We start from the raw sequence: 25,172 nt of genomic DNA on the forward strand, positions 1-25,172 counted from the left end.
AAAGAACTTCTGTCACCACCTACCTAGAGTTAAGCTGAACTTGACAAGTGAAGGGCATAGAGTCTGCCACAAAACTGCCCTCACTTTTGACCACCACTGAAAGGTTTGGGGGTCCTCAGACTACCCCTACTTCTGACCACAAGTAGACTATTAACTTGGGGATACCCACCCCCCCCTCAGGTTCAGTAATTCACTAGAATGCCTCACAGAACTTAAGAGAGCCTTACACTTACGATTACAGTTTTATTTTGATGGATATAAATCAGAACCAGCCAAAGGCAGAGACTCATTGAAAAAGGATCCCAAACTCAGGCTTTCCATTGTCTTTTCCCTGTGGGGTTAGGACACATTGTCTTCCTGGCACATTGAGAGGTGATAATGTGTTGAGTTTTGCCAACCAAGGAGGTTTACCTGAGCTCCTGTGTCCAGAGCTTTGACTGGACTTCCATTATGTAGGTATGATTGATGGAGTCCTTAGCCACAGTGTTGAATTCAAGCTCCAATCCCCCTCTCCTCCCTGGGGGTTGGGCCAATATCAGCTGGCTCCAAGCCCCAACCCTCTAATCACACAGCTGGTCTTTCTGGCTTGGTCAGCCCCCATCCTGAGTCATCTCCTTAGAACAGAGTATCAGATGTCATCCTGAGGAACCCACCATGAACAAAGACACTGTTCTCACTTGGGAAATTCGCGGATTTACTGGCTACCTCCCAAGAACTGGGGACAGAGGCCAGCCAAATTCTTTGCAGGGGACAGCGAGACAGCAAATGATACATCCTTGTTTGGATACGTTATGAGTCACTTTTGAAACAGTCCAAGGAGAGAGATGGAGTAAAGGGAGCTGGATTCATGGATCTGGAGGCAGGAGACCCATCTGTGTTGGAAATGGACATTTTCATATTACCAGCTTGTAGATGTGTGGGCAAGAATGTTTGAGGAGTGTTCAGAGTGAGAAAGAGACCCGAGGCTAGTTTCTGTCTGTGCCTCAGATACCATCTGGGAGCAGCTATAAAACAGGAACATCCTCGAATCTAACAGGTTTCTTTCCACCAACACCCCCGTCCCCTGAAACGTACAATTGAGCTCAGTCTTGTGGCATTTTTTTCTCTTTATTCAAGCAATAGCTTGTAGCACAGAATTTTCCCCCTCTCCATCATAAGAGGAGTCCTCAGATGTTTCAACTACTTCTCAAACCTGATGATACCTCTGCATAGGCACTTGGTTTATCTTTCCTCTTAGATTATGTAAACCCAGTGCTGTCCAAGAAACTTTCTGCAGTGAAGGAAATGATCTATTTCAGCACCGTTCAGTGCAGCAACCACTAGCCAAATGTAGCTGTTAAACACTTGAAATGTGGCTACTGCAGCTGAGGAACTAAATTTTACATTTTATTTAGTTTTAAAATGTGTATACATTTTCTGTGAATAAACCAATGAAAATGATAGCCATTAGCGATCAGAAACATTACTCAGCCAAAGGAAAAGCTCGTTTTCAGAGTTTATACGCCTTCAGAAATTTACTCCTTAATTTATACCATTTTCATATTGGGGGATTATGGGAATATTTGAGAAGTGTAAAGCTGTTTTCTTTTTATACTTATGGGTTATAACTTACCAAAATTGCTAGGCTATTTTTTATGAAATACTTTGATCCTTTCTGAACACTTTGAATTAGTTGTAATTATTCAGAGAGTAAAAACATTATTTCTAAGAGAAACAAATCACACATTGAGTTTATGCATTCAGAACGATGCTTTAAATGTTAGTTGCTAATCTTAACAATGTTAGTATTTGAATGTGGGAATTCTGGACCAGAGAGCAACTGGAAAGTTGAAGATGTTGGTTTAAATGGTCGTGGAAAATGTATATATACTATCCTTTCTTAGAATATTTTTTAGTTTATTTTTAGTTTTTATTTAAATTCCAGTTGACATACAGTGTAATACTAGTTTCAGGTGTACAGTTGAGTGATTCATCACTTTTATACGTCACCCAGTGCTCGTCACAGTAAGCGCCCTTCTTAATCCCTGCCGCCTACTTCCCCCAACCCCCAGCCACCGCCAGTTTGTTCTCTACAGTTAAGAGTCCGTTTCTTGGTTTGCCTCTTTCCCCCCATGATCATTTGTTTTGTTTCTTAAATTCCACATATGACTGAAATCACAGGGCATTTGTCTTTCTCTGACTGACTTATTTTGCTCACCATTATACTCTCTAGCTCCATCCACATCATTGCAAATGTCGAGATTTCATTATTTCTTTTATAATTTTATTATTTTTTTAAGATTTATTTTTATTTGAGAGTGAGAGAGAGCAAGAGACAGAGCATGAGGTAGGGTTAAGGGCAAAGGAAGAGGGAGAAGCGATTCCCTGCTGAGCAGGAAGCCTGATGTGGGGCTCCATCCCAGGACCCCAAAATCATGACCTGAGCCGAAGGCAGACACTTAATTGACTGAGCCACTCAGGTGCCCTCCCCCACCTTACTGAATGTCCACTGTGTGCTTAGCACTGTTTTAGGTACAATTTAAATATTTTATTTAATCTGGCTGTCTTCAAAGCCCAAACCTTTTAACTCTAAATTGACCTTTAAATGCAACGTGCTTTTCTGCTGCCCTTTCTTACAAACAAAACACACTAAAAGGGTTCAAAGCCAATGCTCTTACTTGCTGTCTACCCTTACGGTGCCCAGCCCATCATCAGTGCTGAGCAACAGTGATCTGTTTAGACTGGGCTTGACCTGTACAGGTGAGGGAAGTGTTATAAGGAGGAGAGAGGGGAGATGGGGACAACAGCTGCTATAAAAGATCTGGGCTGGAACTAGAGCAGAGGGACACAGCTTTTGGAGCTTGCCTTCAGAGATAGGATATAGTTAGTCCTGGCAAGTAGGGAGCTAGTCAGTGCTTTTTTAGTGACTTGTGTTTAGTAGATGCTTGCGTAAAAATATATATAGTGTGACTCTTTTTATTTTTTGAACACGTGTTGTGTTACTTCTTACAAACTATACCATGACAACAAAAACTTTAAATCAAAAACATTCTCAGTATTCATAACCCTTAACAAAACCCAGTTTTTGTATTTCTCTTCCATGCTTCATCTTGTATGTGCATATATTTCACATACTTATGACTCATGACCCTTAGATCAAAACCTGAGCTGAAATAAGTCAGATGCTTAATCAACTGAGCCACCCAGATGCCCCTCCAATATACTTCTAATAAACAGATTTATCTGATGTTACATCATATGCTTTTCCCATATATAAAGTTACATATGTATATGAACTTGCACGATTATTATGTAAATGATTATGTTTATATAATTTAATATTTTTTGGTATTTAATACTCTTAGTTATTTCACTATTTCTATGCTCCCTGATTTGGGATAGATTGTTCCTAATGGTGTAGTTAAACCCCTCGAATTGCTCATTACTTCTTGTTTCAAAGTGGTAGTGTAAAGATGTCGGTTCCTTCATCTTTTTAGAATTACCTCAAAGCATTTAAGGAAACTGAAAGGCAGATAGGCATTTTCCATCCTTGATGAAACTAAGAAAGGCCTATGATCTAGACTGGTGTGTGAGGGAGGGCCACCAAACCCAGTGAAACTTGGAGGAGCGTGGAAAGGTACCAGGAGAGGACTCTCAGAGCTGCAGGTGTCAGAGGAAGTCGCCAAAGCCCACTTCTCCGAGGCTGCCGGCACACCCTGAGGGCTGAGAATGAGATCCCCCAAGGAGAACCATGGGGCCGGATGCGCACGGTAATGGCGGGAGCTTTCCTGGAGACCTTCCGGTATGAAAGAGAAGTAAGCTAGGCAGGCCGAAGACAGTAATCACAGGGACAAGCCATTTTTGTAAAAGCACTATTTAAGAAAACCAGGATAAAGGGAGAAAACTGTGTGTTTAACAGCTCTGAGGCTGCCAATCTTGATTGGCTAAAATGAGGAAAAGAATAAAGGGCTCGCTCTTGTAAACTACGCCGTATCACAAGGAGAATTCTTGCTGGCCTGACCGGTGGCCCTGGCCTGTCCCCCACATAAACTTCCTGCTGGTTTGGTAAGAACTGGCCAAGTTAAGAAATGGCTCACAACCAGAAAGGAACTAGCACAGGATCTGTACAGTGAAACTGCAAGAAGAGAAGGAAGAGAAAAACAGGAACAGATGATAAGATGAAGAATAGTCACCAGAAACAATTCCTAGCAAAGACCTGAAAATTGTGACCGAATTAAAAAACGTACTCACATTAAAAACTAACATAATAAGCATTTACCACCATGGAAGATGAATTCAAAGCAGGGCTGTAAGAAGGTATAGACCATCCTCAAGGACTTACAGGAAGGTAACAAGAGGAAATGAAAGATGAGCTGGCAGAACTTAGGCAAGAAGTCGAATTAAAAGATAAAACCATAACAGAAATCACAACAATCTTGGAAGCAACACACAGAAGATTAGAGTCTGCAGAAGGCACAGAATAAGAAGTGTTGCCCTGATAAAAGAAAACAAAATGGGGACGTCTGGGTGGCTCAGTGGGTTAAGCCTCTGCCTTTGGCGCAGGTCATGATCTCCGGGTCCTGGGATCGAGCCTCACGTCGGGCTCTCTGCTCAGCAGGGAGCCTGCTTCCTCCTCTCTCTCCGCCTGCCTCTCTGCCTACTTGCGATCTCTGTCTGTCAAATAAATAAAAATAATCTTTAAAAAAAAATGAAATTAATACCGTTAAAATAGTGGAGAGAATCTGACAGATGAGTAAGACAACAGCAAACATGCATAATTTGTCCCAATAGAAGAGAACCAAAGCAGTGAAACAAGGGAGAATCGTGTTTAAAGACGTAATTCAAGAAAACCTTTGAAAAATGAAAGATGATTTGAATCTACAAATTGACAGGGCACAATGGGCCCCAGGAAAACTTGGCCTAGAAAAGTCATTAGCAGGATATAGTTCTGTGAAATTGCTGGGCTTCAATAGTAAGAAACCCCTGGACATCCTAACAAAAGATCCCTTTACCTGTAAGAGAAGTCAGTGTGGCTTCCAACTTTTCCATGGTAACATTTAATGCTTAAAGGCCTGGAATGATCCTGCACAAGACTCACATGAGCAAATGTGCTTTATATATTTTAATCCAGTCATTCTATCATGTATAAAAGCATTACACAAATTGTCCTGATGCTGAGGAAATATATATTTTTAAGAACACCTGAAGAAACTGGTAGAGGGAAAACTTTATCCAGCTGAGAGAGAAAAGGCAAAACCATGGCAGAAAGACTGCCTTGAGGTGCAAACATATTTAACTGTGGAACTAGCCCTAAATAGTTATAGAACAAAATAATATGATGGAAACAACGTGGTAACACCTAGCAGTGTTAGAACTATGAAACAGTAACAGAATAACAATGTAAAAATGAGTTAGAAGAGGAAAGAAAAGAAAAGGTAGAAGATGGTGGAGGAATCCTTTTTTTTTTTTTTTTTATAGACAGAAGTCAGGTTTCATTTCAAAATGAGAAGTCCAGAGGCACGTGGGTGGCTCAGGCAGCTAAATGTTCAGCTCTTGATCTCCTCTCGGGTCCTGATCTCAGGGTGGCGAGTTCAAGCCCCATGTTGGGCTCCATGCTGGGTGTGGAGCCTACTTTAAATAGTCAAGAGACAGATGTATAGTGTTTGTAAAAGAAAATTCTAAGAAAAATATCAAGTAAAATGGGGCAGGGAAAAACTATAAATTTCATGATTATCATTACTTGTTATATAGAAACTCAATAGATACTGTCCGTAGAAATAGAGAATTAAGTTATCCTTCAAAGTTATAAAGGTAGCTCCTAGAACAAAAGCAAACCTTCCAAATTAAAAGACACACACACACCTCAGACGCAGACCATATCATAAAGGATTTGTTCTAAAGAGTAACAAAAAAATCTGATACAACATGTATTAACACAAATATGCCAAAATATTTTATATAAATAAGTCTGTCTGCTTTACTCACTTGATAAAAACTGTATCATAAAGCAAAATCCAAATCACGTACTATATGCGTAAGATTCTCACAGAACAGAGTTCCTTAGAAGGATTAGGCCAAAGGTAGATAAGGATTTGTTGAACTATTTCCCCATAAGGGGGAAAGAAAGTCTTAGACAGAAAGTGTTAAATGAAGTGAAGAAGGGCAGTTTTTCAGTGATAAAGATGCCAGCCACAGATAGGACTATCCATGTGTCAGATAACTTACCAATATTTATAAAGCAAAAAGCACCGGAAATACAAGAAGAAACAGAGAAACACATTAATGCTGGGTTTTAATTCTTTCTCAGTTCATAAAAAAAAAAAGCAAGTGGTCAAAAATAAGAATATAGAAGGCCTAGGGAAAATAATAAGGGTTTTAATCTATAAATATCTAAAGACAGAACATATTTTTTTTTCAAATATCCACAGAGCATTAACTAAAATGTTGATATGTTAAGCCATAGAGAAAATCTCAGATCCAAAACTACAGGCGTTATTTCCTTATCGCAGTATGATAGTGCATAGTCTTGGCTTGTTCTTGACTCTGGGGATAATGGTCACAGACTCAACATTATACTCTTTTCATTCATTCATTCATTTAAATAAAAACTGAAGATAACTAAAAAGAAAAAGTCACTTTCTAGAAATGTAAAAATACTTCCTAACTTTTTGGTTGCAGGAAATTAAAACTGAATTTACAAAAATTATAAATGAAATCTAGAAGGAGATGAAAACCGTATTTCAGGACTAGGGAATACAGCTAAAGCAGTATTCAGAAGAATTTGTAGCTTTAAGTATTATATTAGGAAATAAAAATGAATAAACAAAACTATTCCACTTATGAAGTTGGAAAGTAAAAATCTAGAAGTGGAAGGATAAGGGTAAAAGGAGAAATTGATCAATTGGAAAATAGGAAAATAATTAATGAATGGTTATTTGGGGAGTGAAAAATAAGAATAAGGATGAGGTAGGAAGTACAAGTACCCAAATTAAGAAATAACAGAGAAGTAATTACAGAGATCATGAAATGTGGTAGCAGAGAAATAACTGTGGACCATGAAATAGGAAAGCACCAAAAAAAGCACCAAAAATTCGGTTTGATTCAGTGCAAATTAGATGAGTGGATGAAACATGATTTTCTGGAATATAAATTACCAAAACGGGCCCCAAAACATGTTATTATTTTTGCAGGTGTAGCAGAGAAAACTTGGTAAAGAGCTACCTGTCCTACACCTCCCCAAACAGCCAACCCCATTGATTGTACGGAGGAATTTTACCAAATAAAATATTCCAGTACTATTTCAGCCATTTTAGAACACCAAAGAGAAAGAAAACTTTCAAATTATTTTTATAAATCAGATGTAACACACTGAGACTGAGGATCAGAATATAACCACAGTCAGCTTTCCTTAATCCCCAGCAGTTACGTGCTAAGAGTCACTGAGAATGCTGAGTAAGAGAATCAAACCATTGCTCCTGGGGAAGTGGGTGTGTGTGTGTGTGTGTGTGTGTGTGTGTGTGAGAGAGAGAGAGAGAGACACACACACATAGGTCTTAAATTCTAAAAGCACTTCCTGGTAGTTTCTATTTTCTTTATTTTATAAAAGAGAAAATGAGGTTCCGGAGGGTCAAATGACTTGCCAGGGCTGACCCACTAACAGGTACCAGAGTTGGATTCCGACACCATCCATGGAGGCTCAGAGCTGCGGTCACTGTTTGCACTCACCGCCCCTTACTGTATTCCTCTTCTGATCGTTTCTGTCTGAGAGCTGGAGCAAGAGGCAGAGCACACTTTCACCGGTCTGCACTTTGTTGCAAAAACACAGCAAGTGTTAATGCTGTCAATTTGGTGGTTACAAATTTTAGCTAATAGGCAGATTGGCAAACTAGAAATCTGCAAATAGTGAGAATCAATTGTATATAATCTAGATAATAATTAAAAAAACAAAGCTCAGAAACTAATCCCACTTACGTATCTTGAACCAAAAATTCTAGTTAATATCAAGAGAATCTAGTTGCATATCAGAAATATAATGCACCACGAAAAAGTCATTTTTATGCCAGGAAACTAAAGGAAATTGTTGGGAAATCTAGTAATATACTTGTTTGCTATCTCAGTACTTGAAAAGATGCAAAAAAAAAAAAAAAAGGGTATTTGAAAAAATCTATTATTTCTTTGTAACATATGTAACTTCAAATTAAGAATAGACCAGATGAGCCCATTACATCACTGGAATAAAAGACAAAAATCATATGATTGTCTCAAAAGACACAGAAAAAGCATTTGGTAGAATTCAACAACTCTCCACAATAAAAAACACTCAACTGACTAGAAATAGAAGAGAACTTCAGGGGCGCCTGGGTGGCTCAGTGGGTTAAAGCCTCTGCCTTCGGCTCAGGTCATGATCCCAGGGTCCTGGGATCAAGCCCCACATCGGGCTCTCTGCTTGGTGAGGAGCCTGCTTCCTCCTCTCTGCCTGCCTCTCTGCCTACTTGTGTTCTCTGTCCAATAAATGAATAAAATATTTGAAAAAAAAAAAAAGATTTAAATTAAAAAAAAAAAAAAAAGAAGAGAACTTCAACCTCCTAAAGGGCATCTGCCAAAAATTGCACAACTAACATCATATTTAGTGGTGATAAATTGAAAGCTTTCACCTCAGATTAGGAACAAGACAAAGATGTCTGTTCTAGCCACTTCTATTCAACATTATACTAGAGGTCCTTGTCAGGGAAATTAGGCAATAAAATGAAACAGAAGGCCTCCAAATTGGAAAGGAAGAAGTAAAACTGTCTCTGTTTATAACAACATGATCTTCTACATAGAATTCACCAAAAAGAACTATTAGAACTAATAGGTCGGTTTATTAGGGTTGCAGGATACAAGATTGATATACAAAAACTGATTGTATTCGTATGCAGTAGCAATGAGCAGGCCAAAAATGAAATTAAGAAAATAGCATCATCTCAAGTAAAACCTCTTTAAAAAGAAGGAAAATAGTTTCATTTACAATACCAACAAAAGAATAAGGTACTTAACAATAAATTATGCAAAACAAGTCTAAAGCTAAAATCATGTTCATGAATTGGAAGACAGTCTGGTTAAGATGGCGTTGGTGTCCAGATTCAAAATTATCCCTCTCAAAATCCCAGGTGGATGTTTTTGCAGAAATTGACAAGCTGACCCTAAAATTTATATGGAAACTGAAAGGACCCAGAATAGCCAAAGCAGTTTTGAAAAAGAAGAACAAAGTTGAAGGACTCACACTCCGTGATTTCAAAACTTACTCTAAGAGTACAGTAATTGAGACAGTGAGCACTGGGAGGAGGAGAGATGAAACAGAATTGAGAGTTCAGAAATAAACCCTTACATTTCTGGTCAGTTGATTTTCAACAAAGATACCAAGACAATTAAATGAAGAAAGAATAGTCTGCAACAAATGATCTGGGGACAATTGGATATTCATGAGCAAAACAAGGAAATTGGGCCTCTTCCTCCTACATACGCACAGATTAACTCAAAGTGGATCAGAGACTTAAAAGTAACTATGAAACTTCTAAAAAAAAAAAATGAATAAATTATCATGGCCTTGGGTTAGGCTAAGCCATCCTGGATACAACACCCAAAGCTCGTGCTAAAGGAAAAATAGTTATATTGGACCTCTTCAAAATTAGAAAGTTTTGTACTCCAGGGGATACAGCCAAGAAAACAAAAAGACGCCACTTAGAATAGGAGAAAATATTTACAAATCATATTCCTGGTAAGAGATTTGAGTCTGCAATCTACAAAGAACCATAATAACTCAATAATAAAAATAGAGTTCAATGTTTTTAATGAGCATAGAACTTGAATAGACATTTTTCCAGAGATGATCTGCAAATGGGCAAAAAGCTCATGAAAAGATTCTCAACATCATTAGCCTGTCAGGAAAATTCTAATCAAAGCCACAATGAGGTAACACTTCACATCCACTAGCAGGGCTCTAATAAGAAGACATGTAATAAGTGTTGACAAGGGCGTGGAGAAATTGGAACCCTTCTACACTGCTGGGGGGAATGTAAAATGGTGCAAACGCTTTGGTAAAGGGTCTGGCAGGCCCTCAGACAGTGAAACATAGTTATTGTACGATCTTAGCAATTCTACTCCAAAGAAAATACCCAAGAAAAATGAAAATACATCCCCACAAAAACTGGTACATGAGTATTCATAGCAGCATTTTTCATAATAGCCAAAAAGAGGACACAAATCTAATGTCCACTAATGGATGAATGGATAAGTAAAATGTGGCATATTCATGGAATGGAATATTGTTTGGCAATTTTTTAGTGAATTAATGATACATTAGAAGAGCCTTGAAAATATGCTAAATGAAAGAAATCAGGCACAAGGCACGTATTGTGTCATTTCATTAAAACGAAATGTCCAAGATAGCCAATCTAAAGAGACAGAAATTAGATTAGGAAGGCGTGAGGGATTTGCAGAGTGACAGCCAGGGGTTTGGTGTTTCTTTTTAGGGGCAGTGAAATAGTCTAAAATTGATGCTGGGGACGCGTGTCTAACTTGTGAATACAGTCAAAGCCAATTAATTGTATACTGTAAATGGGTGATGTGTATAGTATTCGAATTCTAGCTCAGTAAAACTTAAGAAAATAGATGCATCTTTTTTTTTTTTTTAAATATAACATGCATACATCTCAGACCAAATGCTGAGAACTTACCCATTAGGGAAACACTAGAACAGTGCTATCTAGTAGAACTTCGTATAATAATGAAAAGTTCTTTGTGCTGAATTAACACTCTAGCCATTAGCCAAGTGTGTTCAGGAACTGAGAAATGAAATTTTTCATTTTAATTAAGTCAGCATGTGTGTCTGGTGGCATCATGGCATTAGAAGCATATTCCAAGCCAAAGCGATCTGTTCATACTGTTTAACATTGCTTTGGAGGGGCCAGCAACATAAACATGAGAAATAAAAAATACCAACAGGTGGGAAGAAGAAGGTGACATTATTTGCAGATTGTGTCATTATATACCTGGAAACCACAAGAGAATAATCTTAAAAAAAAATTTTTTTTAAGATTTTATTTATTTATTTGACAGACAGAGATCACAAGTAGGCAGAGAGGCAGGTGGGGGCGGGGAAGCAGGCTCCCCACCGAGCAGAGAGCCCGATGCGGGGCTGGATCCCAGGACCCTGGGATCATGACCTGAGCCGAAGGCAGAGGCTTAATCCACTGAGCCACGCAGGTGCCCCAATCTGAAAAATTATTACAAGCAGTAGGAAAACTCAGTAAGTAGCAGGGAGTAAATCTAAAATTAAATATAGAGATACCAAAATATTTTTTAAATTTCTCAAATTGAAATTAATAAGGAAGGAAAACCTCAAATGTGCCTTTTTTAAAAGTTCCCTGGCAGTCCTCTTCCACTTCCTTTGTCCATGTACTCCCCACCCCCAAGCTCTCCTGGGATGATGAACTTTTTCTTCCCTCCTTTCTCCCCCAGTACTTGACTGTCATATGTTGCATTGCTTCCTGTTTCACTGTCAAGGGGGGCCCCCTGCCCTCCTAGGTCCTCTGGATGGGGTCCTGTTCACTGAACTGACAATAGACAGACCAACAAGAGAAGAGCATCCAGATTTACTTAATACAAGTTCTATGTGACACTAGCACCTTCATAAGGAAATGAAGACCTGAAGAAAGGGTTAAACCTGAGCATTTTTATGCTCGATTTGACTAAGAGTAGGAAGTCATGGAAAAGATATAATAGGACCAAAAGGTATGAGGTAGGGGTAGTGAACCGAGGCGAACTTAGCAAGGCCTGTTGGTTCAGACACCTGCCCTGTCCCTCCGTCTCTGGAGATAAGGATGTTCTTTCCTCCGGGGACGAGGGGTACAGCTTTCACAAGAGACTCGGGGGAGAAGGGGGAGGTCAGGGAGTCCTTCAGCCGCAGACACCCAGTATGCCGGCCTGCGTGTTCGGAGGTACTGTGTTCCAACTGAGAAAGGAGAGGCGAGCTGAAGAAACCTTCCACATGCTTCCACCCCGCCTCTGCCCGGATGTCGTCCCTGGATGCCAACTTGTCCCCACACAGGTGTGAGGCCCTCTCTCTCGCCTCTCCAGAATTCCCTCACTCCAGCTGTCAGGTCTCTCCCGCCTTCTCCCATGCGGGGAGCGGGGGAGGCTGTTGGAGCCCCACTTTCTCTTTCAGCTGCTATCCCACCGTTCCTGCTCATCTTCACACCCAGCCTCCCCCCAGAAGTCTGTGAGCCCGTGGTCTCTGTTCCTCTCCTCCCGCTGTCTCTCTTGAACCCACTCCAGTCAGGCTTCGGCCTTGGCCCTGCTCTTGAAAGATTCTGGTTCAAGCCACTGAGGCCCTCCGGGTTGTTCAGTTTAGTGGTCCTGTCTCAGTCCTCGTTTTCCTTGGGCTCTCAGCAGTTTTCTTGGCTCTGGGACACGGGTTCTCCCGGATCTCCTCCTACCTCTCCAGCTGATCATTTGGCTCCTTGACAGGCTCCTCCTCAGCCTTCTGACTTCTTGTTGGCAGGGAACCCAGGACTTGGCTCTGTTTTTCTGTCCGCTCTCATTTCTAAGAACAGTCTTATCCATAGCTTTACATACCATCTCTGTGCTGATGGCTCCCAAACGTCTGTCCCTGCTTAGACCTCTCCCCTGAACTCCAGACTTGCATGTACATCTTCTGACTTGGCCACCTGAGTTTGGATGTCCGGTGGGCATTTCAGACTCAACAAGTGCAACATCAACCACCTGACCGTCCCTGCCCTCACGTGTTTCTCCTGGTATCTCCGTCTCTGTAAATTGCAGCTTCCTCCTTCAGTGGCTTGGGCTTCTGCTCTCACACAGTCCTGGTTCTCAAGTCCCACCTTACAGCCTCAGAAAGTCCTGTCAGGTTTCCTTTGACAGTATCTATAATGCGATCACCTCCCACAACCTTTATCCCCACCTGGATTTATTACGGCAGCTCCCTCCCCACTCAGAATCCTTCGCAGTCCAGCTCAGCATGTCTGAAACCTCCTTCCTGACCTCCCCCCTCCCCGGCTCCCCTCACACACACCTAGCTCAGAGTGCAAGCCTAGAGTCCTTGTCACCTGCCAGGACTGGGTGTGTGACCCCACATTACCTCTCAGACCGCTCTGCACTGCCGCTCCTGACCCTCCTTCCTCCCTCCAACTCAGACCACGCTGCCTTCCTCATTATTCTTCAAGGTGTATTTGGCTGTCCTGTCTGGCTGGCAGGGTCTTCTGCACATGACTCACCACCTCACCTCATCTCTGCAATTGTCCCTTCACGGGTGCGGCCTTCTTCACACATCTGCAAGATCACAGCACCACCCCGCTCACCACCCCTCTTCTCTGCTTTACTTCTTATACTGTACTTGTTTACTAAGCAAGGAAATTCTTCCCTCTGTTCTAGATTAAAAATCCTGTGAAGACAGAGATTTGTGTCCCCTTTTGTTCCCAGCTGAATTTCTCAGCAGGTGAATGCTTGTCACTTGTTGGTCAGTAGCTGTTTGTTGAATGAATGAATGAATGAATGAATGAGGAAGATAGAGCAGAAAAGAGACCGATGAGAAGCACAGAATGTGATGGGAGCTGGGTTAATACTTCAGGCAAAAGGCTCTTCCTTCTCTCTAATTGATACCCTTCCTTGAGTTGTCATTTTCCTTTTTAAAAAATGCATTATTCTTTCTCATGGAAACATAAACCCCTCGGGATCAAGGACTGAGGTTTTATACCTTTGTTTCCCCCAGCAAATAAATGTTGAGTGATAAGGAAAGATCATTCTCATTTGGCTAAAAAAGCACTCCTGTCACTCAATTTTTACCAAGTTTGTACAATCCTTTCTTAGGCTGGTATTTTCCACTCTTACTGTCATATTGGCTTGATATTACAGAATTTGCATATCTTCCCACCAAATGAACGCACCTGCTCAGCAAGGGCTCTTTAGACTAACCAGGGCAAGTCCCGCAAAGTGGTGACTTCAGGTGCTCCTGAGGACTGGTGGTGGCTTCTGTGCGAGCCCCACGGGTGCCGGTCCCCACAGCAGCCGTCTAACCTCCCACACCCTGCTTGGCAGCTCTCACACATCAAGGCATTCATCAACTCCAGGGCAAGAATTGTTCCATTCCAACAGATGGACAGGAATCGAACCAGACCATCAACCATGTATGTGCCATAAATATATTTGCTAAGGGCATGATTCCCAGTGCAAAACTTCGAGAACAGCTGTCTTTATCGTGAGCTACTGTTTCTTGGTGAGATGATTTGTTCCCTAATTCTGAAACAGATGACATGTATGAAGTTCATCTGTCCCTGGCTTCCCCACTACCAGCGGCCTCGTCATTTTGGGTGCAGTTTCTGTAAACAAAAGTTACTTTCACGAGATTTTAAAAAACTAACGAGAGGTTTCCTTTGGCAGATTTGGTGTCATTTGTCTAAAAAGGGTTGTTACATTTCGAGTGTTTCTAGGGGATGCAGATTAAGTGTGAGCATTTTTTAATGCTTTTTCCTTTGAGTACTTTTGTTAAATTACAATATAAACTACTACTTAAATGGTGTTAGCTATACGGTTCCTTAAAAATACAATGCTTTCGTCTTTCTATTTCTTTCTGTCATTGTCTTCAGAAAAGATCCTTTCATTCTCCCGACATTGCTTTCCCTGCGGAACTGATGCAAATTAAAATATGAAGTATTTGTTCATTTTGCATTCTTCAGAGGGTAGCTTCTCTTGGTGTACATTTTCACTAGCACAATCTAGCAGGCAAAGTGTAAATTGCTGTAAAACTGGAAAAGTGTTTGAATGAGTAAAGCAGATGTTCTCTTAGCATGAAGCAGATGTAAAACTTGCATGTGTCTGTCTAATAAAGTCTAGCATTTGGTTCCATCAGCTGGTGCCAAGATTATCAATTAATCATGTTTGAATGCTTTTTTACTAATTAGGACCCCCTCAGTTCTTTATACGTTCTGGGTATATTAAAAGAGAGGGGTGGAGCGCAAAAGCTTTCTACCTTTGTACTGTGAGCAGTGGGTTTTTTTTTTTCTCCCCCCCACCCCCATCTTTATAAGGTCAGTCTTCTTTTATCCTTAGAACCGTGTTGGCTATGAAGCCCCCTTCATGTAAGTGATTGATCTGCCTCTCCAGTTTGATTTGAGGATATAGGTTTGACATTAGAATATTCCATTGAAGACAGCCGTACTCTGAACACATGAAGCAGCTGGGGAGAAGAAAAGGAATGTAATTAGACTTAATAGGTTTGTTTTTTTTTTCCCTCACTTGCATGAACAAAAGCTAACATTTGCTCAGTTAACATTAATTCACAGCCTCGGTGGCTCCTTGACCAAGTAGGAGTGTGAATATTATAGAAACAAGTGATAACCAGTCTAGTTTTCTGTTAAGAAAAGCAATAGAACAGTTTTTCTCAAAAATTAAAGATGAATGTTGATATGACTGCTAAGAATTGCCTTTACTGCTGTGAAAGAGACAACACAAATCAGTAGCAAAGGCAAAAGCTAAGAGAGCACCATTGTTGTATATTGTCCTCTTTATAGAGCAAGTGTGCTAATGAAAGTAAATTTCAGAATCTGACTGGGCCTTTTTTCCATGTTTGCTTTCCCTGAGATAAACCTGTTTTCTGTGGAAGGAAGCTCATTATATAAGATTTGCTACTCTGCCCCTCCCTCCCGTTTTTTTAAAAAAGAGTGAACAATGGTAAAACATAAGTTTGTTTCTCAAGGTCAGTAATTGGATGTACTCAGGGAACTGAGTACTTCTTCAGTGCTTTATTCATGAATCAATTTATAATAGTTTTTTAAACAACAGGAGAAATATTTAAAGGGTAGAAGAGACACATGAAATAATTTCAGGCCTGAAGATAAGTAGCATGAGTGGTTCTTTTCATGAAATGTTTATTACAGTTTGAAAAGTCATTGGAGGTAGGGGGAAAAAACCAAAAGTGTGTTCAGAGAAGCTGATTCATTAGAACATGCCATGTTTCATGTTTAGCATCCTCCCCGTTAAGGTTGGGTTTGTGGAATAGGGATCTGCTATGGTAGGAAAAACAGAGATGGAAATACGCTTTAGACCCTGTGTGCTAGATTCTAGGACCTGACTTCTTAGACACTGGTGTAAAAGAGTCTGTAACAACAAATTACCATTTTCTTTCGTTTATACTATTATGTGTAGAGAGAGAGAGATAGATATCTAGATATATATGTATGTATGTGAAATACAGTATCTAAGAATATTAATATGATTATTCCAGAATGTCTTCCCCATCCCATCCTTACCACCAGTTGCCTCCAGAGTTTGTTAATGATTTAAATTTTACATTTTATAAAAGCATCTTACAACCAAATTGACTAATAGCTGTCACTTTCAATTTTCAGTTCTTCTAAAATTGAATACTTATTTAAAAGCGGTTTACTATTGTTATCCATTTGCCTACATGAGCATCTTTCCACCAGGGTGACACTTGGCAAACTAAAATTCACATGTAAAAGGTCTGCCCCTTTTCATTCAGGCTATCTTATATTCTGAGAATAAATGGGAAGTTATTAATCTTATATAATACTGTTAGCTTTTAGGTAGGTGTCTAATGCAATTATAGTTCTTTTCATTTGGGAGGTTTTTTTATTCTGTGCCTATTTTGATTCTCCCTAGTATTCCGTAAGATTGGTGGTGTGTGTGTTTTTTTTAAGTTTTAATTTGTGTGAAATAAAAGAAAAATGGTAACTGTGACATGTCAGTGTAAATGGAATTAGTTGTCTCTATTTTGTAAATGGTTTGTTAATGGAAAGTTTAAACAGTCACAAAAGTAGAAAGACTCATATAATAAACTCCTGTAACTCCCACCCAGCTTCAACATTTACCAGCCTTCTATTGTTTTGCTTTGCCAAGATTTCTTAAGACTATATTTTGAAAGCGTTTTTTTTTTTTCCTTTTAAGTTGTAGTTTTGGATCCTGTTTCTGCCGTGACAATAGATATTTAAACAAAAAACAAAAAACTAGGTCATGTAAACCCAGTAGACCTAACTTTATTTCAGGAAGTGGAGCGAGAAATCTCATTCAGAACAGAATGTGGGCTGTATTACTCCTACTACAAGCAAATGCTACAGGCTCCAACCCTCATGCAAGGTAATTACAACTAATAGCTTTATGGGGATCTCCTTCTAACTTTGCAATATTTCAGCCAAACCTACTTGTGCACTAAAGCATTTTATAAATGCTTTCTAGAACTTGCGTGCCTTTTTTTTTTTTTTTTTTTTTCCTTAAACTCGTGTACATTTTCCCTGCTCAAGTAACCAGTGTTTGGCTCTGGAAGGAGTTCTGTAATACCTAACATAACTCTCCTCTCCTCAGCTCTACTCCATCCCAAAACTCATCTGTTTGCAATTTCTTGGTTTTGCTGCTGGGTTTTTTTTTTTTGTTTTTTGTTTTTTTTTCCATAATCGTTTTGGAAGAGGTCTTTGCAAAAGGAGTATTGTCTAAAAACAGGAGGCATTTTGGTGAGAAGACAAGAAGTACAGTGGTCCTTCTTGTCCCTGGTGTCCCCATTCGGTCCTTTATTTTGCAATTACCATTTTCCCACATTTCCGCTGTTGGTAAGTGGTTTAGAGCTCAGCACTATTACTCATCAAAGCCTCGGAAGGGAACTCTCCTACTTACTGTGTCCTTTACTGGGCTTTGCTTGGATTTGGATACATTTTTGGCAAAAATCCTTCATGGGTGATGTTTTGCACTTCTGGTTCTGTCACAGTAGGAGATATGAAACGTTGGTTATTTTTCTTTTTGCACTCGAAGTATCAGTCAGTTGATTCCCGTGTAGATAGCCAGGTTCCCCCATAATAAGGTTACTACCCATCAGCCTTTCACTTAATGGTTTTAGCAGCCATTGATGCTTATTGCCTATATCTGTCATTTCAGTAGTTACAAATGTGACCTTCTGCATTCCCCTTGTGTTTGTTAGCTGGAACTGTGTTATTTAAGAAGCCTTTTTCTCATCAACTGTTTGATGACCCTGAGGTTCAGTTTATACGACAAAGGCAGGTTAGGTGTTGATTTTTTTTCCCTATGCAGTTGATCCTTGTTATTCATGGAGTCCATATGTGCAAATTCACTTACTCGAACCTCTTTGTAACCCCAGAATCCGCACTCATGGGGCTCTGCCAGGCATTCACGGGCTTGTGCAGAGCAGCGAGAACGCTTAGTCACCTGGCTTGCATGTTCCCAGCCGAGGTGGAATGAGGTGATGACTGCCGTCTCCTTTCAGCTATCCTTCTATAGTGTCCTTTTCATAGTCTACCTAGGGCCATGCTTTTTGCATTTTTCTGCTTTTTTTGATGATTCTGTGGTTTGAAATGGCCCCGGGCATAGTGCTAACATGCTGTCTGGAGTTCCCAAGTGCACGCAGGCCGTGAAGAAGGCATACAGAGAAAACACACGTGTGAGATAAGCTCTGTACAGGCGTGCGTTAGTGTTATTGGCATGTGTTCAGCGTTAATGAATCGCTCATATATATTGAAGGTGTCTTTAAACAGAAACACATAAATCAAGGTCATGTGTTGATCAGTTGAAAATGCATGACCAGAGGCTCATAAGAACATAACCCTGCTAATTCAGTGTTCACTGCAACTTTCTGGAACATAACTACTGAGAATAGTGAGTCCGTGAGTTCTCAAATTTGTGTTTTGCTTCTCTAGCATCTTCTAAAGCAGTGGGTCTTACTGAGGGACAGTTGTCTCTCTCGGGGACACCCGAAACATCGAGATGCGTCATGGGTCGTCCCAGCTGGGGTGGGTTGGGGACGATTGTGCTGCTGGAATGGGCAGAGGGGAGGGATGTTGCTAACCATCCTACAATGAATGTCTCAACAAGGAATTATCAAGCCTCAAATGTCAAAATACCAGTAGTGTTAAAGTTGAGAAACTCTGCTCTTAAAGATGAGAAATCTCATTCGGGTATTTTCTTTCGAATTATCACCATTATTATCTCAGTGGTTCATCTGTTTCATTTCCTCTAAGTCGTTTGTTAAGATCTTCCTTCTAGAAAATTTCAAACGTATAAAAAGGTAAAGAGAATCCTCTGGACATTTTCGTATGTCTGTCACCAGCTTCCAGAGTTACCAACTCATAACCTATCTTGTCCCCTCTCTATACCCCATTTTCAAACCGGATGATTTTGGAGAAACTCCAAGACAGCATATTTCTGCATTTGTAGACATATCAGTATATTTATGTAAAAGATGGCAATCCCTTTTCTAAATATAACCACATTGCTATTATCACACTTAAAGCACAATTAGGAGATTTCTGTCACATACCTAGTCAGTGTTCCTCATTTTTATGATTGTCTTCCAGAGTTTTAATATAGTTTTTGAGATCCAAATAAAGTCCAAGCATTGCAATCATTTGCTCTCTCTCTTTTTTTTTTTTTTTAGATTTTATTTTTAAGTAATCTCTACACCCACATGGGGCTCGAACTCACAAATCCAAGATCAAGAGTTGCTTGCTGTACTGACTGAGCTAGCCAGAGCCCTCTCTCTGTTTCTTTTAATCTATAGATTTCCTTCTATCTTCTTTTCTTGTAATTTTTTTTGTTGAAAGCCTGATTCATTTGTCCGATAGAGGTGGGTGCACTTGACGGGCGCAATCTCTTGTAGGGTCGAGACTGGTCTATTAATAAGCTCTCAGTTAGCCTTGCACCTAATGGGTTAGCACCATCGGTGATCATTACCTGAATCTGTTAATTTCATAAGGACTATAAAATAGAGGATGTTGTCAGACTTCTTAATTTTCTTCCAAGCTGGTAGGTGAGAAATGGTATAGTTCTAATTTGCACTTTCCGTAGGTGCAAGGTTGAGCATCTTTTCATATGTATCGGGATTGTATGCGTGTTCTCTTCTGTGAACCATCTCTTCGAACCTTCTGTGAATCAGTTAGCTTGGTTATAGCAGCAGATAACCTCAGTGTAGCCATGGAACTCTATAACAACAGGTTTATTTCTTACTTTTATTATCCCGCCCTTATTTGGAACTTGCTGTTGTCATGACAAAGGTAAATAGCCACATTGCTGGTGGAGACACGTGTCATCTTTTCTGAAAAGATGTCACATCCTCTCACATGCCATCGGTCAGAACAAGTCAATGGCCAAACCCATAGGCTTGCTTATAGCCCCCAAAGAAGTACTACAGGTCTCATGGCAGGAAGGGCAGAGTGAGGGTATAAAATCCTCTTGGCCTGAATTTCTGTAAAAGAACATATGGGAGTTTTTTTGTTGTTGTTGTCCTCACACAAATTATAATTTACCTGTATTCATGTAAACATAGGAATGTCTAATATACAGTAAGCTGTTTGAGGGTGGGATGGTGTTTTTTGTTTACTATCACATCCCCAACGCCTAGCACATTCTCTGGCACACACTAAAGAATCTAGGAAAAGTCTTGAATAATTGATAATTTATAATTGTAATTCTTTTCTCCTGATCTTTCAAATACCAACCTTAGGTTTTCATGGCTTAATATATGATAACAAAACTGAGTCTATGAGGACAATTAACCTTCTTCAACGAATGAATATTTACCAAGAAGTTTTTCTCAGTATTTTATATAGAGTCCTACCAATACAGGTATGTTGTGTTCTGTGACATTGAATTGTTAATATCACACAAAAGTCAAAATCTGCTGTTTTAAGTTGAGACTTTCACATATGTTATTCTGATCTTCCACTGGCTTGGTAGGAAAGCAACAAAAATCCTAATTTTCTCTGGATATGGTGAACTTTGCTCTTCATATATGTTTTTATAAGTTTTTTTTTTTTTTTTACATATAGATGCACCCTGGCTAATAATACATGCATGAAGTCTAGAAGCTGATATATATTTTCATTGAGAAGCATGTAATCACTTGTCCCCTATCTTTAAATTAAAAAATTGGAAATTAGCCAATCACAGTGACCACTTCATGTGGACACAGTTAGATGTGAAGCTTGTCTAAAGAATGAAGCCAGAGTCCAGGCCTTTCTTCCCTCTCCCACTCCGCTAGTGAGAAGAAAGGCCGCCAGCAAACTTTTCCCCAGAAAGGCTTAGTTCTTGTAATTAATACCCAGTTGCTGATTATTAAATTCCCACTCTCATATTTTTTGGTTTTGTTTTTTTGTTTGTTTGTTTGTTTGTTTGTTTGGGTAAGTAGGCCCCACATCCAAGGTGGGGCTTTAACTCTAGACCCTGGGTTAAGAGTCACACCTTCTTAGTGACTGAGCCAGCCAGCTGCCCCTCACTGTCATATTTTTTAAGTAACAATGAAAAGCTAATGAGGGCTCCATAACAAATATTTTTTATTGTTCCTTTTTCCAGAAATATTTAGAGCCAGTTTATTTTTATATTTACACCTTGTTTGGACTGCAGGCGATCTATGTCACGGCCCTGTACACAACCAGCTGGCTCCTTAGTGGGACATGGCTGTCGGGGCTTCTAGCAGCGTTCTGGTACGTCACCAATAGGTGAGTTGCAATCAGTATCCCTTCTCCCTTCCTAAGATGGAAGTGAAAACAAAGGTACTTGATTTCCAGGTCAGAGGAAGTTACTCAGCCACACTGGTTTGTATGGGAGTATTTTCTCTTTGGTTTCCCTAGTGGTGTTTACTTGTCTTATCTAGCAAGGTAGAAAGTCCTACTTACATATATATTTCCAGCTGAGGAAGAGAACATTAAATGACAGGCCAAGAGAATCATCGTGATAAGTCTAGTTCTGTTCCCAGTTGGATGTGTGATCATTATTTCTCTGGCCACATACCTCCTCTCTTAAAGACATTTAACAGTATCTTTACTATCAGTCTTGATAGGGTTGTGTGTGGCTTATAATTAGCAAAGCATAAAGCACTGTACAAATATAAGGAAGTTCTTATATTATTTAGTTAATATCTGTTATTCTAGATACTAGAGCATGAAAGCATTTTTTATTTTTGTTTTTTTTTTAAGATTTTTTAGAAATTTATTTACTTGACAGACAAAGATCACAAGAAGGCAGAGAGGCAGGCAGAGAGAAAAGAGGGAAGCAGGCTCCCTGCCGAGCAGAGAACCCGACTCGGGCTTGATCCCAGGACCCTGAGACCACGACCTGAGCCAAAGGCAGAAGCCTCAACCCACTGAGCCCCATGAAAGCATTTTTTAAAAAGATTTTATTGATTTATTTGAGAGAGAGAGAGCACGAGAGGGGGGAAGGGCAGAGGGAGGAGAAGCAGGCTGCCCACTGAGCAAAGAGCTCAACACAGAGCTTGACCCCAGAACCCTGGGATTGTGACCTGAGCCAAAGGCAGACGTTTAACCAACTGAACCACCCAGACACCTGCAATAGCATTTTTAAAAAAAACATAGTCAAGATAGACGAATTATTGCTTGACCTACAGTAGCAACACCAGTATTCAGTAGGAGTCTTCAAACTTCAGCGCCAAGTTCTAATATTGATTTTATTTTATAATCCTAAGCAAATTACTTCTTTTTATAACCTTATTGAGTGCTTATTTTATGTTAACCACTTCACAAAATACTTTATATTCTTTTAACCATCCTACAGGACAGATATTATGACCATTTTAGAGATAATGAATTTTTTTTAATACAAGTTTTTATTTATTTATTTGAGAGAAAGCAAATGTAAACAGCAGGGAGGGGCAAGGAGAGAGGGAGAAACAGACTCCTCGCTGAGCAGGGAGCCCGCTGAGGGGCTCCGTCCCAGGACCCTGAGATCATGACCCGAGCTTAACCCACTGAGCCACCCAGGTGCTCCAGAGAGATGAGGAAATTAAAGCTTAGTAGGTTAAGTTATGTATGTGTGTGTGTGTGTGTATACACGTATATACATACACATACGTGTATACACATACACACACACACCTACACACACTATTACTTAAAAAGTAAAGGTGTGTGGGGGTGCCTGGGTGGCTCAGTGGGTTAAAGCCTCTGCCTTCGGCTTGGGTCGTGATCCCAGGGTCCTGGGATCGAGCCCCATGTCGGGCTCTCTGCTCAGCAGGTAGCCTGCTCCCTCCTCTCTCTTTCTCTGCCTGCCTCTCTGCCTACTTGTGATCTCTGTCAAATAAATAAATAAAATCTTAAAAAAAAAAGTAAAGGTGTGTGTATGTACACACACACACACACACACACACACGCTCCAGTTTATTCTCCATCAGAATTCAAACACAGTTTGAAAACACTGTTATGCTACCTCTTAACATTTTAACATAGTATTCTTGCCATGGGTAAATGAAAAGTCCAATTTGTTGTTCTATCAGGAGGAGAGAGAAGACATTTACTGGATGCCTAGTCCGTGCAGGGATACTTCTTGGTTCTGGGTGTACAAAGGTGGAAACTTAGCTATACTTACTGTCTGGTGGTTCACATTCCAGAGGGACAAGAAACTTTAACAAATTATTCCCACTGACAAATTTAAGATTCAGATTTACACACCAAAGAAATAGAGGGAGAATGAGACACATTGCCAGTTTGCACTAACGAACTTCGAGGGAAATAAAAGTTCAAAGCAGTGAGGCATGAGTGCATATTTCTGGGTTTTGGCATCACCCTGCCATGGCTTGGAGCCCAGTTCTACCCCTTAGCTAGCTGCGTACCTGTGAACGGTTTCCTTAAATTTTCTCAGTGCCACTTGATGGTACAGGGACGTTGACGGTAAGGACAAATCATTATAGCTGAGAAGTAACAACCAGAATCTTAAGTGTTTAATGCCCTATGTCTTTCACTCTAGGAAATCTTTTCAGGTAATTACAGTAAAAATTATTCCTGTGGCCATTTGTGTTTTCTCTGTGCAGAATAGATACCACAAGAGTCGAGTTTACCATCCCGCTGAGGGAGAATTGGGCTCTGCCATTCTTTGCAATTCAGATAGCAGCAATCACGTATTTCCTGCGACCAAACTTACAGCCTCTCTCTGAGGTAAGTTTTTATGGTACTTTATATATTTTTTTAATTTCTCCAGTTTTGTTGAAGAAGCTTCAGAGAATGTGATGTACATGGTGTCCCATCGTGTGTGAGTAGTTCTTATTCCATGACCAGTTTTTTTAAATTTGAGTTAAATTAAGTTTTCCCTTTCTGAGCCCTTTCCCACTTTGCAAAGAAAATGTTTTCATTTTTGATGTTAAAAACGTACTCTACATTACCTGTCCTCAAATAGTTGCAGCAAAGCCACACATAATTTATGCAGAACTGTCAGAATCCTTAAGCCACGGCCCTGGAGATGTGACTTGGCGCATGGCCGGCTCCCAGATGCTGCGGAGCACACACACCTTACGTGCATATTTATGTGCCCAGTGTCACCTGAGGATAGTTAGAGCTTCAGTAACAAATGCAGGGGTTTTCAGAGCAGCAATTCATGGTCTCTCTGTTTGGTTTGTAGAGATATTGGCTGCCCTTGAGGGAACTTGTCTGCAGGGCTCTTTACGACTAGAGACATGGAAATTACACGAAGGTTTTCTTTTTACAGAGGCTGACACTTCTTGCCATTTTCATATCAACTTTTCTCTTTAGTCTGACATGGCAATTTAATCAATTTATGATGCTGATGCAGGCATTAGTGCTGTTCACGCTGGACTCCTTGGACATGCTGCCGGCCGTGAAGGTAAGCCGCACCCTCTCCTCTCGTTGGACGCAGCACTCTTTAGCAGTTTCCGTCACACGGTGGGGCGGGGGGTTCAGAATGTGCACGTGCTTAACAGGTCGAAGCTGCTTCTGAGTTACAGCGTACATACACCGGGGTCGATTGAAGTCGAGTAACCTGTGCAGCCTAGTGTGGCCATCTTAACTTTTATTCTGTTTATTCTACATTAAAAGATGGGTTTATCTGAAGCACAAATTTCTTAGATCAGTTGTCCTTTACAGAGCTGTCTTAAATTTTAAAATACAAGATAGCTGTTGTAAAATGTCGTACTGTGTACTGCCTTTGTCCCCCAAGGAAATCAATGGGTATAGAACACCTTTCTTTGGTACTTCATAAAATTTTCATAGTAACATCTATCAGGCTTGATATGGCAATCCCTATTGCTTGTTCAGAGGCCACACATGGGACGGTGCCATTTTAAGGAAGCTGTTGTTTGTCTCACAGTGTGAGACACCCGTGTGTGCTGCTGTCACTTTGTGGCAAGGTGTTTCTCATGTGCAGAAATGTTTTTTAAT

The 25,172-nt window shown here is 40.2% G+C and overlaps 1 protein-coding gene across 2 annotated transcripts in view; it reads left to right on the forward strand.

Moving 5' to 3' along the window:
* DPY19L3 (dpy-19 like C-mannosyltransferase 3) overlaps positions 1-25,172 on the forward strand; it is a 69,424-nt gene that overhangs the window by 8,100 nt on the left and 36,152 nt on the right. Inside the window, exons 4-8 of one of the 2 annotated variants that reach the window (XM_032848768.1) lie at positions 17,037-17,127; positions 20,495-20,616; positions 21,343-21,488; positions 23,813-23,936; positions 24,484-24,618. In XM_032848768.1, the coding sequence (XP_032704659.1) occupies positions 17,037-17,127; positions 20,495-20,616; positions 21,343-21,488; positions 23,813-23,936; positions 24,484-24,618 (618 nt within the window). The remainder of the gene's footprint in view (positions 1-17,036; positions 17,128-20,494; positions 20,617-21,342; positions 21,489-23,812; positions 23,937-24,483; positions 24,619-25,172) is intronic. The other variant, XM_032848769.1, reaches the window with a different exon arrangement.

This window comes from Lontra canadensis, unplaced genomic scaffold, assembly GCF_010015895.1.
Source record: "Lontra canadensis isolate GAN:19392208 unplaced genomic scaffold, GSC_riverotter_1.0 scaffold208, whole genome shotgun sequence".
Lineage (NCBI taxonomy): Eukaryota > Metazoa > Chordata > Mammalia > Carnivora > Mustelidae > Lontra > Lontra canadensis.